This window comes from Danio aesculapii, chromosome 25 (assembly GCF_903798145.1).
Source record: "Danio aesculapii chromosome 25, fDanAes4.1, whole genome shotgun sequence".
Classification (NCBI taxonomy): Eukaryota; Metazoa; Chordata; class Actinopteri; order Cypriniformes; family Danionidae; genus Danio; species Danio aesculapii.
The window spans coordinates 19,839,460-19,853,408 of record NC_079459.1 but is presented as its reverse complement, the minus strand read 5'-3'; the positions used below and the strand labels follow the sequence as shown (position 1 = coordinate 19,853,408).

Genomic DNA, 13,949 nt, shown 5'->3' with positions numbered 1-13,949 from the left:
TGAAAATTTGCTATTTTCTAGAGTGATATGGCAAGGAACTATTCCTTCATTCTGGCGTAATAATGAAGGGACTTTGCTGCTGGACCATGGCTGCAGCAGGCGCAATCATGTAATGCAGCGCTGTTACCAAGATCACAAGATCAGCAACAAAGCCATCAGCAACAAAGCCATGGCAGCAACAAAAGCCATGCCCCTTGATTATTACGCCAGAATAGAGTATCGTTCCTAACCATAACAGCGTAGAATAGCAACTTTTCATTTCCATTTCAAAAGCAACTTTTCATTTCCATCAGTAGATACAGAATACAGAATCAGAGTCAATCTTTAAATAGAAAAATTATTAAAAATATTTTTTTACATTTAATGAGTGAGATGCTAATGGTCTAATCCGATTCAATGATTTATGCTAAGCTAAGCTAAATGTGCTCCCGCCAGTCCCGGAGATTAGCTGAATTTAACTGTTTAGGAGACTATTTCCCAAAATAAGGTGTTCCTTTAGAGCAGTGTTTCCCAACCCTGTTCCTGGAGGCACACCAACAGTACATATTTTGAATGTCTCCCTTATTTGACCCATTAACTTCAGGTTTTGGAGTCACTTCTAATCTTCTGATGAGTTGATTCAGGTGTGTTTGATTAGGGAGAGGTTGAAAATGTGTACTGTTGGTGTGCCTTCAGGAACAGGGTGGGGAAATACTGCTTTAGAAGACATTTTGGTCAACTGGATCACAAGTAGACAAAGGAGACCCATTTCTTTTTACTCCAGGTGTTTTAATCGGTCTACAGTTTTAATCTATGTTTTTTGTCCACTTTTGACCAATTTCTTTGGAGAAGAGTCTGAGTAGATGTATATATAAAGTTTTTTTCTGATCTTCACATAATTTCACTCACTTTGGAGGGAACTGAGCAGAAATTTCCATCTCAGGTCCCTCATCTTCTGACACCAGTTCTACTACTGGTATGTGTGGCAAGGGCTCCATGTCTGGGGTAAAAAAAGATAGACAGTACATCCATGAAGTTAAAATGCTGAATAGCTCAATTGTTCAGGTCATGATTTTATTATATTTTAAAATGCAACCTGACTGATTCACACCTGAAAGGTCCTTGACATCATAAACCTGAAGTCAACAGAAAAGCGCAACGAAAACAGAACATAAGACAAATGAAAGTGCAGAAAAATTTCCATCTTGGTTCATTTGTATTTTTTTTTAATGTATCATAAAATATTATTCATGTTATTCATAATTATATTTCATTGAAACCATCTAATAGTGACATGTATAGTTTGAACCAAATATAAATTATATTAATAAATATATGAAATAGTTTTTGTTTACAAATGAATAATAATAATAATTGAATCGAGTTAATAATTATTGAAATTAATGAAATATAACCTGAAATGGACAAAAATTCGAAATCTATAATTATTATAATTATAATTTTATATATATATATATATATATATATATATATATATATATATATATATATATATATATATATATATATATATAATTTTATATTCTAATAAAAATAACAGAAATAAAGATCAAGTTTCTTCTTGAACTTTCCTTTATATATATATATAAATGAACAGTTATTGTTTAAATAAATAATAATAATAATAATAAAAATATTATTAATAATAATAATAATAATAATAATAATAATAATAATAATAATAATAATAATATAATGATTTTCTTTTCTTCAATATATGAATATTTTTTATTTTTTATCTTATCTTTTTAAAATTAAATTTCTCTAAATTAATATTTGATATACCGGGTATATGATGTTTATCTGTTTCAGTTATTTCTAACACTCCATTTAATAATTTCTGCATAAAATCAAGTCTTGCACATTTTGTTTAACCTCTGTGACTTCTTCTGATTCTGGAGGCTCTTCCCGCAAATATTTCTCATCTGGCTGCGGGACGACCTTTCCAATTCCCTGTGAGATCCAGCCAATAACACCAGTCCTGTCAAACATACTGTATAAGTCAAATGGCTGAAATGATTCTGGTGTGCTTGATAAGAGAAAGTGTAATGTTATTGGCTTACTTTTCTCCAGATCCTTCATCCTGCAGCGCCTAAAAAAACAAATGAAAGAAATCAAAACACTCAAAAAAGAGCACATTAATGCAAGACACTGCAGGTAAGAACAATTTTAGCATTCATCTGCCAATTTTGAGGTCGATTTTTGGCTTTTCCTAAAGTGTTTTTCAGACTAATGTAAAGGATAATATCTAAAATTCACTTTTAAATGTCACTTTTTCCTGTAGATTTCAATTGCAACTCATTTCCTCAACAATGAGTATTATTTTCTCCTGCATTCAGCCATAAATCTTAACATAAACCAAAATTCACATTTTCATTTACATCTGTGTTCTGTTGGTTTTTACGGAGGGATTTCTGGATACATAATTTGTTTAAAAGTATATAAAGAAACTAGAAATTGCAAATATTTTATGTCTGTTCACTGTATTTCTCAATTATGGAGTGATAATAGGGCATATTTAGTTAAATATTGCATCATTGGCATATTTAAACATAGATTTTTCAAAATTAGTTTTTTATCTTAATGTAATCAATCAACCGGGAAATTATGTTGACATTAATATTTCTTATTTTGCATCACTGATGGTTTAATAAAGAATAAACACATCAGATTATTTAAAAATAATTGGACTTTAACAGTTTTGAGTTATAAACTGCATGTTTTAATGGCTTTTAAGAAATATGTGTGTATTGTGAAATATAAAATGTGCTGGCAACATGCTAAATCATGCTAAAATGTGCAAATTTGTGATACGATAACAACATACAACTTGCCAAAACATTCTAGTGACATCCTAGCAATCAAATTAATTGAAACTATCTAATAAGAACATGTACAGTATGTGTAGCGGAGGCCAGCTAGTGAAATCCTGTGCAGGTAAACCTCACTCCTCTGACCTCTAAAAGGTGCTCTAGCGACAGATGCTATAGAGGCCATAGTCTTTAGCCTCTTTGTTAGAGCAACTGACCCCCATGTGGAAAGTCGCCAGTTTGATCCCAGCTTAGAGCGAGTTGGGTGGAGTAGGACTGGCAGGGTTACATTGGTGCCGTGACCCGGATGGGAGTGAGGTTTAGGGGGTGAGTGTAACGAAAGTCAGCTAGTGAAGTGCTGTGCAGGTAAACCTCACTCCTCTGACCTTTAAAAGGTGCTCTAGCGACAAATTCTAGAGATCATGGTCTTAAGCCTCCTTGTTAAAGCATCTGACTCCCATATGGAAAGTCGCTGGTTCGATCCCAGCTTGGAGCTGGTTGGGTGGTGTAGAACCAGCGGGGTAACATATAGTACAGGTACAAAATTCACAGCTTTATTTATATCTGTATTCTGTGGGTTTGTACAGGGCATTTGTTGTTTATTAATAATTTGCTCTAATATTTTATTTATTTTATGGCTGTTAGCAGTATTTTCTCAATCTGATGTGTGATGAGGGCATAGTTGATTAAACAATACAGATTGTCTATTTTAGACAGGACATTACTATGGTTTTAACTTTTGTAAATAAATAAATAAATAACGCATGAATTTCATATTTTTTTAAATATCTGGTTACTTGTAATTCATTACATTATTTTAATGTAATCAATGAACTGTGGAACATTATGACTTGATTTTTGACCCTGTTCACCTGCAGTGTCTTGCTTTAATAATATGAAATAAAAATGACTTATGAAAAATCCTGTACTTTAGCATCAGAACTGGCTCTTGGGAGAAGTGGGCTTCCTGCTGGCTGAGGGAGTGCGCTCGCAAAACCATTGGATAGCCAATTTAACATACCAGCCTGGACACTGAAAGACACACAGATATTGCCGATATTTAGATTCAAACATACACAGATTGTGTTTGTGGATGACACGAGTTAAGACTCACCTGCCCTGTGAGGTTTGAGACGATTGGTCATCCTCTCTGCCTGTTCTGGATGAGTTGACCTTGTCTGCATGACAATAAGCAAGATTATGGGTTAGTGTTTTTATTATAATATTGTTACATTCTAGATTACTGGATAAATATTGTTAGATAAATGTAAAGCCATAAACCCAAAGATATGTCACACCTATCATTTTTTTTGTTACTCTATTTATAGTTTTGTGCTTGGGAAAATCATAATTTTTGTTGTGTTCTACAAACTACTATTGTAATTTTATTCTTTTTTTTTTTTGTTTAAATTAATAAAAAAAGATGCCATGTTGTGAGAAACAACATTAAAGGTGCAGTATGTAAATTTGACACCCAGTGGTTAAACTAGGTATTACATTCCTGAATTAAAACTAACGCAAGCACAGGTTGCCAGATTGAGGAGCGAGTCTGACCATTGATTCTAAACGCTGATTGAAATCGTGAATTAAATTAAAGCAATGGCACGCGAGAGAGGGAATATTTTCCATAATAAATGGAGTTTTTGTTCTAACCAACACCTTGAATTGATTTATTAGAAACGGCTTCTTTTTCTTGTAGCTGGACAACAAGATAAACTGTGATCCCCTCAGGGCCACCTCATGTGCTTTATTCAGTGTTAGATGCTAATAATGTGAGTTTGAATGCCATGTTTGATGACATTTATTGCCATACTACTGAAAGCAACAGCAGATAGTTCACCTCAGATCTTCAAAATCAAATCAACCGTTTGAAATTGACCTTTAGAACTGTGAATCAAAACCAACACATATCAGTGATTCAGCATGTCCATTTAATAGTGTTAAAGTGGTTTAATATGTATTAGTTAGATTATAAACCGTACCATTTTGTGAGTGAGTGCATATTCTGTTCTTCTGAATGGCTGTATTTAAATTTCTGTCGTGTGTCGTCTGGTGCAAACAGCCAAATTGCTCATCACTGCAAATCTCATCTTGTACCGTGTTGTTAGGACATGGGGTTACAATGTAACCTGCTCACCTAATGTTTCGCTCGTAATATTTATATTATTTGCTAATTAATATCCTCATGTGGAACTCTGAATCTGTATCATTTTGGAGTGTGCTACTGTCCACCAGAGGTCGCATTTCGTTCACGAGAACATGCTTTGAGAGGCTTTCTGAATGAATAAATGAAATACGCTGATGAATGAAATAAGGCAACCCGGGGTGCTGAAATATAATTGGCTAAACTGGCATTGGGCAGGTTAAAAGAACCAACACAAAGACAGCGTTCTGGCACGGAAAGCACATTTTCAAAGCAGAAAAACTGACTTCAGCATGGTTTTTCAGACAAACAAGAATGTTCACTTAGCATGTTTCTTAAACATTTGCAAACATATTATGGTATTTTTATGCTTTAGAAGAGCCAAAAACTTACAGACAGTACATTTAAAATAGCAAACATTATAATAAGAAAGTAATATTTTGTGGAATAACCCTGATTTTCAGTTTCAGAAGAAATGAACAGAAATATAGAACAGATATATATAATAATTTTACTCAAACAGATGCTTAGTAAGGTTCTGTACATCTCATAGCTGTATATGTAAATATACAGTACATGAATTAAAATAAAAACTAATTCAAACTACAGTGTAAAACTACAGTAGTATCTCAGTAACTCTAAAACAATACTGCTACAATAATGAAAAAGTGCTGTAAATGTACCTCGATTTGATGTTTTTCCATTCTTTATAAAAAACAAAACAAACAAGAGACACAGTTTAAGAAAATGTATAAATCAGAAGATTTATGTGGACATTAATCATTTGTGCTCTTTCCACATTTGATTGATCCTTATATGGGTTTATGAAAGAATAAACACTTGTTTAATCAGAGTAATACAAAATATACTTTTTAACATTGTATAAGAGAAAGCTAAGAAAAGGTAGGTCATAAACATGCAGATTTTAATGGGTTTTAACTTTCTGAAACGATATAGCAGTATTCTAGTGGATAGTGAAATATTTTAACATGCTATCATAGCAGCTTACTAAATCATGCTAACTATGCGTGCTAGGAGATGCTAATAGTGTAGTACTAAAAACATACCAACAACATGTTAGAATATCCTTAGCTATGTAATTTGTTTTTGGAAAAGTATTGAAAACATAGTAATACGGCAACCTTAGCAACAGGGCAAAACAAGCTAGCAAGAAACATCTTTCTCCATGAAATGTGCTAGCATTACCCACATAAAACAATAGCTGAATATAGCATGAATTATCCAGCCTGATCTCATGAGGAAACGTAACTATTTTATGTTTTGTCAGTTTAGTGGCTAATTTGTACAAATTCAGTTGAAATTATGGTATGAAAATGTAAGATTTTTAAAAGAAGACATGGCACTAAACCCCGCTCCTAGACCCAAAAGTCATCAGGGGATAATCATACTAAATTGTACGAATGAGATCATACAATTTTATACAAATTAGCCATTAAATCAAAAAGTTACGAATTGCCAACAGATAGCATTGGAATTATCTCAACTACCTGCTTGCAATAGCTTATTTACAAAGTCTGAGATACATTTTGTATCAATCAGAATATTATCACTGTTAAATTTAGTCAAAAATTACATTCAGGTATGTATGATGAGCGCAGGTTGGGTTTGTTTGGTAATAATGTGCTAAAACACACTATTGTCATGCTAGAAAAACCTGTAGTGCTTGATTTTTTTAGAACCTGCTAACAGTGCTCCAAAAATGTTAGCAGCGTAATATTAAAGGACAACAGAAAATGATGTGGTGATGATTGGGATCAGATAGATCACTTGCATCATCCACAAAGACACCATGACCCATGACAGGTTTAGCATTAATCAAATTATTCACAGCATTAAATAGTCACAAATATTACTGAGGTGTGTATTATGAATGCATTTTAATGAACTTGTGGGTTTACCGATGTAATAGCCTCGTCCTCCAGATCATCCTGTGTATTAGGAGCATGTGGCACAACCTTCGCCACCCAGTTAAACATCCTGAAAGGAAAACAGGATTTAAATATCTCTTAAATACACATACAGTGTTGGTAACGATAAATAAAATCCTATTGTTTGAATCAACATGGAGTAAGAATGGAGGTCTTAGCCTCAAATGAGTGACAACTGATTATGTTTCATCCTCGTCAAGCTTAGCTTAACACCCAGGACCCTGCCTCAGTGCTAATGCTAGTCTTATTTGCTTGAGTCGACAATATTTAAAGGCTCTTGTTGCTAATATTTCATATTTGGGAAAGCCCAATGAAGTCGAAGTTGTTTGTCCAAGTTTGAGGGCATGTTTCCAGGGAAACCCCACAACAGATTCAGAAATAGAATGATGTCATTTTTTGCCACATCCTTTAGCAAACAAAAGTTTGATAAGCATGTTGGAGAACAATGAACATAGGTTTTGGATTAGTTCTCATGGCTGCTTGCTGTAAAATTGTCAGGCATGTTTGGAAGCAAATGTCACACTGGTACGGGGATGTTTTGAAGGATACTTAAGGTCTGTTATGGAAGCCATTTATGATTAGCATTGATTAGCTAGTGGTGAATGGATTCAATCTGTGCTTGTGTTATAAAGCAAAATGAACACTCCAGGCCCAGCAAAAAACTAACATTGCCCTAACACTAGATTTAGGTACCCGTTCGGTTATTTAAAAATAATAATAAGGTTTTCAGAAAAAAAAACGGTAGCATGGTGTTGTTAGCATGATGCTAACTTTTCTGTGTTAGCACATAAAATGGTACAAAATTACGTCTGTTGTTAGAATGACAATAAGGTTTTAATGTGTCTTGCTTGCCTCAATATTCTAAATGGGTCAATGTCAAAGTGATTGAGGTGGCCAAATTGAAAGTGAAAATTCTAGCACAAATGTAAAGGATCTTTTTAGTGAAACAGAGCCAGATAGGATGAAATTAGTGAAACATTTAATGGGACATTCTACCGGAAACGTACATTTTCACTTATAAAAAATGTGACAGGACCTGACTTAAGCTTGTTACCCTCAAAAAATCCTACAAAACAAGCATAAAATTATACAATTCAAAGATAGAACACATCCTTGATCACTGTCAGCTTCTCTGTCAAATGATGTCACTTTCAAGTCATTGCCTTAAAGGTGTATTTGTACGCATTTTATGTTAAATTTAAGGCAAATGTGACAGGACTGACAGAAACATGGGGACAATTGTAAATTAATTGATTAAAAACAAACTTAAACATGCTATTTCTGAAGGATTTTTTTTAAATAACTGTTTTTATCATAACAAAACTATTAAAGCTGTAGGTTCAATTGGGCTGAGGACAAGGACAATGACAGGGTTTGTACATTTGTAAAGTGTTTTTAATAAAGAAACAAAATCCGAGAACCAAATTAATGACATATTCCTTTACAGAACAGCTCACAGAAATCAACCATCGGTCCATTTTAGAGATTTTTGGGATGAAATACTTTTTTTTCACTGTATTTGTTTTTATTTCAGGGACATATCATGAACGTTTCTGGTAGAATGCCCCTAATATATGAATGTTGGTTTACAATAAGAAGGTTTAACAACGGTCAGTAACTAATACAAACTATTCAACGTTTTACTCATATGAAAATATGATATAATTTATGTGATTCATGTAATCCTTGTGACCAGACAAAAATAGTTTTGAATTTTCAACAAATTTGTAATAAATAAGATGTGGAATTTTTTAAATATTTGCAAGGACTCAAGACATGCTTATGGCCTTGGCTTAGCTTACGTAACAAGTAGATCATTTGGAAAAGAGTCATTAAGCAGTTCAAAATTGACAAATATTTTGTAACAGCATACATCTTTACTATTTGACACAAATGTTGTTCCTTTGTACATTATATTTGTCAAATCAGGTTGAAAAAACTGTATCTTTTTGATACACATGTATATTTTGACATGTGTCCCCTCCATCTAAATCGCCATAATGTAAAGTATTTGATTATGTATATCAAGTCCACTTGCAGAAACTTCGGAAATTTTATTAGTGTAATGCTGAAAGAATTACTATACAACACAAATACAAGTCCTAAAACACTTTTCGGATTTAAATGACTGCTGCAGCTTTATCAACTTTTATTTATTATAAACATTTGACAGGGTAAACAAGTATTATAACAAACAAATTTCTTACCTGAATGTTTAGCAGTGGCTGGGCATTCCGTGAGGATTGACACCATTCAGAGCGGACTTCAGCAATCTGTTAGGATTAGGATTGAGGCAGGACTGGCCTAACAGGATTAAATCTTGAAGGACAGTGCTACCACTCAGAAGATTATACTAAAAAACAATGGAAACTGTTAACAAGATACAATGAATGGTACAGTTAATGTCAAGAAAAATGGTTACATTCTGAAATAGTAAAGTTTCAGTTTTGAATTTGTTTGTAGGCTATATGCTTAAGAGTTTTTCCTCTAATAAAGTATGTAATTTTTTCCAAGTAAAAGTTGACATTTTATATTAGCTTGCTTTGCTTACTGGCCTGATTTACGAACTAGTTCGAATTAGCATATATAGCTAATAATAATAACCAGGAAGTAGGTCCATGTGAACTACACATGATATAGAAAGTTCATTATCTCAGTTCCAGTATGAGGGCTAACTTAACTGTGGTGTTAGATGGGATTTAAACACATTGCAGGATAGCCTACGTCGTCAGTTCCCCGCAGTGAGATTAAATCTTTAGCTAAGCTTCAGACAGAAATATGTATCATACAGAAAACAAAGTTTTGCCAACAGCTGGTAAGATTTGGGTTTGATGTAATTAACTAATCAGAGCTAACAAGAAGGAATCAGCAGAAAGAACGCTAATTCACGCTACATGCTGAATTAATTAACTTAAACTCCCTTTCTGTTTCTAGCACCTGAACTCTGTACTCAGCTCCCATAAAATGTAGGACAGTTTACATTGATTCATTGACTTTTGAGATTGACCGCATCTAACTTGTTGCTTTCAAAAGCCAATGCTATGGCTATGCCCGGTCTGAGCAGCTAAACGGCAGCAGATCCAATAATGGGATAAAGGTAGGATAAGCTCTGAACCAGCGAAGGCCCGACGCAACTGATCAAGGGCAAGCTGATGCCTTACACACACAAACCGCAGCCGTTTTCAGGTAAACTATAAACTGATCTCAGGTAAGTTCCTGAAGAGTGCATCTTTCAGCACCTTCTACCATGTCGCCATTGCGTCCTCGAATTTGATTGGAGGAAGCGCAGAAGAGAGTTAATCTAATCCTCTAACAGGATATTGCTGGAGAGAGTGAAGAGAGGAGGTCCCATGAGTTTGTTTGGGAATTAAAATGAGAAAGGGTGTAACTGGCTTGCTCTGGTTTTTATAACTGATTGTGGTGTTCAAAGTAAATTCTGAATACAAGCAGAGAAATATGGTATGTTTGAGCATGTTGGGGGTGATTATGCATTTCCCTCATTTGACAGGTGTGATGTCAAGTAAAAAGAGCCAAAATGGCTGCCGATCCAGTGAGCCACTGCTGGTAGATGTTGGAATTACACCATCTAATTTTAAAAATGCATCTTTTTTGGATGAGTCCAGCCAATAATCCAATTGCGACACTAGGGGGAGAATCAACAAACAAATGTTTGGTAATAATTCATATAAAAATGTACAATGGACATTTTGCAAAGAGTATAGGCTAACTGACTAGCAATATGTGAAGCTAATTTAATGAAAACCCTGCTGAGTAGTCATTTGAATAGAAACATATTTAGCGCATTAAAAAAGTCAATAATAATAATATGTGCAAAATATATAGTCTATGCTAGCAGGCTAATTGGCTAGTAAAATGCTAAGCTGGTTTACTGAATTAGTAGGTAACCCTAAACCTAACTTTTCGCATTGCCTGATCAAACAAAAACTCTATGTATATAAAAAAACAGTAATTGGCTAGCAGCATAGCTACGCTAATTTCTGAAAGAAAAGCTGTGTGATTTGTAATGCCTCATTACACAAAAGTATTCCAGTATTACTGAAATTTTTTGAAGTGTGTACAGTCAGATATTTTGAAGGTTTAAATGGTTAACAGCATGTTTGTTATGATTATCAGTGATCTAGCAGCTGCAGATCACTAATGGACTACAAATCCACCATTTATGGACTACAAGATCCAGTCATGCACCATACACACACAACTGGCGGATTTGTAGTCCGTTAGCAATCTGCAGCCGCTAGATCACTGATAATCATAACAATGTTAACATGTTGTATAAACATATACATTTTGTGTACAAGCTAAGCTAACAGACTGGTTAATAGAATGCTTAGCAATAGGGATGCCCTGGTCGATCGGCCGAAGATCGGTATCGGCTGATAATCACGTTTAATGACTCGATTGGTACTCGCCAATTTGGCCAATCTCATGAACCGATTGCTGGTATTTGTTCATGAGTTTACAAGCAGAGGAAGACGCACATGCGCTCCTGTATACAGGGTTCATACACATTTTTACTACTAAAATTCCATGACTTTTCCAGAACTTTCAAGTAAATTTTCATGACCTATTGATTCCTGTAATGTCTACATATACATGGTAAATGAAAAGTAAAACAGTGCATGTTCAAATTTATTACAACATATCATAGAACAATCTATTTTGTTTACATTTGTTTTTATATCTATGTAAAATTGATTTTGATAATGCTTAAACAGCATTAATAATGTGAAAGCATGTTTTTGGCCAAGGACAGAAAAGAAGTAAAGACAACCAAACTATATTCAAGTTAGGGCTGCACAATATATCGTTTCAGCATCGATACTGCAATGTGTGAATCCGCAATAGTCACATCGCAGGACATGCAATGTTAAATTGGGATTATAGTTTAATATAGAGTTAAATAATGTAAAAGTTTATCATCTGCATGCATTTTTAAAGAGATAATTCACCCCAAAATTACTTACCATTTTCATTACACCCTTCACTTGTTTCAAACATTCTTTTTTTAAAAAAGAACACAAAAAGAAGACAATTTAATAACTCCTATACGTTTTAAACAAGTGAAGTGTAAGTAAATAGTGAGTACATTTTAGTGTGAGTAAACTGTCCCTTTAAGGCCTGTGACTGTGTGAACAGTTCAGAATTTCAAAGTTTAAAACTACCGACCACAAGTAATTGTTTGTAACTTTAATAAATATTAAATAATGTACAATGAAGACTATGCAATGTTGATTATATTTTATTTATCTATGCTTGTAATTTATGTTATATATTATTCGAGATTCACTCCTCTACAAAACCCCCCACAATCAATACACATAAACCTGTTAAATCATCTGGTAAAATTGTATTGACATCGCAATATACTGTAAATCACAGAAATACAAAATATCGTAATGTCAGATTTTTCAAATATCGTGCAGCCCTAATCCAATACAGATATTTGTTAAAACTAATTTCCATGACTTCACCTAAACATTGTTGGTTTTTCTGTTTTTCCAAAACTTTTCCAGGCCTGGAAAATGCCATGTCAAAATTCCATGACTTTTCCAGGTTTTTCATGACCGTATGAACCCTATGGGCCGTATGGACCGTGTAAATGATGCGTGGGGGCGCTAGCGATCAATGCGCTCGCGTCACGACAGCTAAAATATATACAGATGCGGTGCGATCTCTGTCTATACAGTCTGTTGGTGCGACTCGCGTGACTGATGCTCTCTTTGTTGCAAGTGCAACCATTGTATTTACCATGTTTTGAGCTGCTGTGACATGAGCGGAGCAATTTTTAGTTCTTACCCATTTTTATATCTGTGGTGTTATTTTCTGTAAAGCTGCTTCAGGCCATGACATGTTCACATGGTAAAAAGAGATGTGTTTAAGGGATTATATGCAACATCCTTAATTTATTCGCTTAGGTAAGGCGAGATCTCCACTTAAGTATAATTTTTAGAGGGAAAATGTGCTTTATGCATCCTAAAGCTTGAAGCATTAGAATCAGTACTCGGTATCGGTCGATCACCATGACAAGGAATCAGTACTCGGCTGCAAAAATCCAGATCGGATCATCCCTACTAAGAAAGTATACAAAATGGTTAACTAGTGTAGATATTGTGACACCTCAAACAAAAAGTATTATGTTTAAAACATATTTGAACATTTACAAAGGGTATGAAGTAGAAAACTGTCAAACAAGCTAACATGTGCTAGACTAGTTTACAAAAGTGTAAATAAGATAGCGGTTTTATGCCAAATCAAGCAAAGACATAGTACAAAAAAATATACATTTGCAAATGATATACATTTAGTTAGCAGGCTAATTAGCAAGTGTAGTCTTAAATGGTATCTTAAGCAGCAGCTTTGTGAAAGTTTAACTTAAAAATAATACAGAGAACAAGACTGAAGTTTGGTTATAAACTATTATATGTAAATTTCGTTTAAAAGATGCAACAATTCAAGCATGAGTATCTCTGCATGAAAAATTAATTATAGACTATGATTATATATATTTTTCTTTTTTAAATATTTCCCAAATAATGTTTAACAGAGCAAGTAAATTTTCACAGTATGTCTGATAATATTTTTTCTTCTGGGGAAAGTCTTATTTGTTTTATTTCGGCTAGAATAAAAGCAGTTTTTAATTTTTTATGAACCATTTTAAGGTCAAAATTGTTATCCCTTTAAGCACATTTTTTTTCGACTGTCAACAGAACAAACCATCATTAAACAATAACTTGCCTAATTACCCTAACCTGCCTAGTTAACCTAATTAACCTAATTAAGCCTTTAAATGTCACTTTAGGCTGTACAGAAGTGTTTTGAAAAATGTCTAGTAAAATATTATGTGCTGTCATCATGGCAAAGATAAAAGAAATCAGTTATTAAAACTATTATGTTTAGAAATGTGGGGAAAAAAAACCTTCTCTCTGTTAAACAGAAATTGGGGGAAAAATAAACAGGGGGGCTAATAATTCTGACTTCAACTGTATATACATAAAGTACATAGGATTTGTGGGCATTTTATGTTCT

General features: G+C 33.8%; 1 protein-coding gene across 1 annotated transcript in view; it reads right to left on the bottom strand.

Moving 5' to 3' along the window:
* The window catches only part of LOC130219030 (uncharacterized), a 50,015-nt gene extending 39,856 nt beyond the window's left edge, over window positions 1-10,159 (bottom strand). The window contains 9 exon segments of the mRNA XM_056451301.1: window positions 889-979; window positions 1,091-1,115; window positions 1,876-1,981; window positions 2,064-2,092; window positions 3,740-3,842; window positions 3,925-3,988; window positions 5,637-5,658; window positions 6,873-6,951; window positions 10,149-10,159. Coding sequence (XP_056307276.1) covers window positions 889-979; window positions 1,091-1,115; window positions 1,876-1,981; window positions 2,064-2,092; window positions 3,740-3,842; window positions 3,925-3,988; window positions 5,637-5,658; window positions 6,873-6,951; window positions 10,149-10,159 — 530 coding nt within the window.
* Between the last annotated feature and the right edge of the window lie 3,790 nt (window positions 10,160-13,949).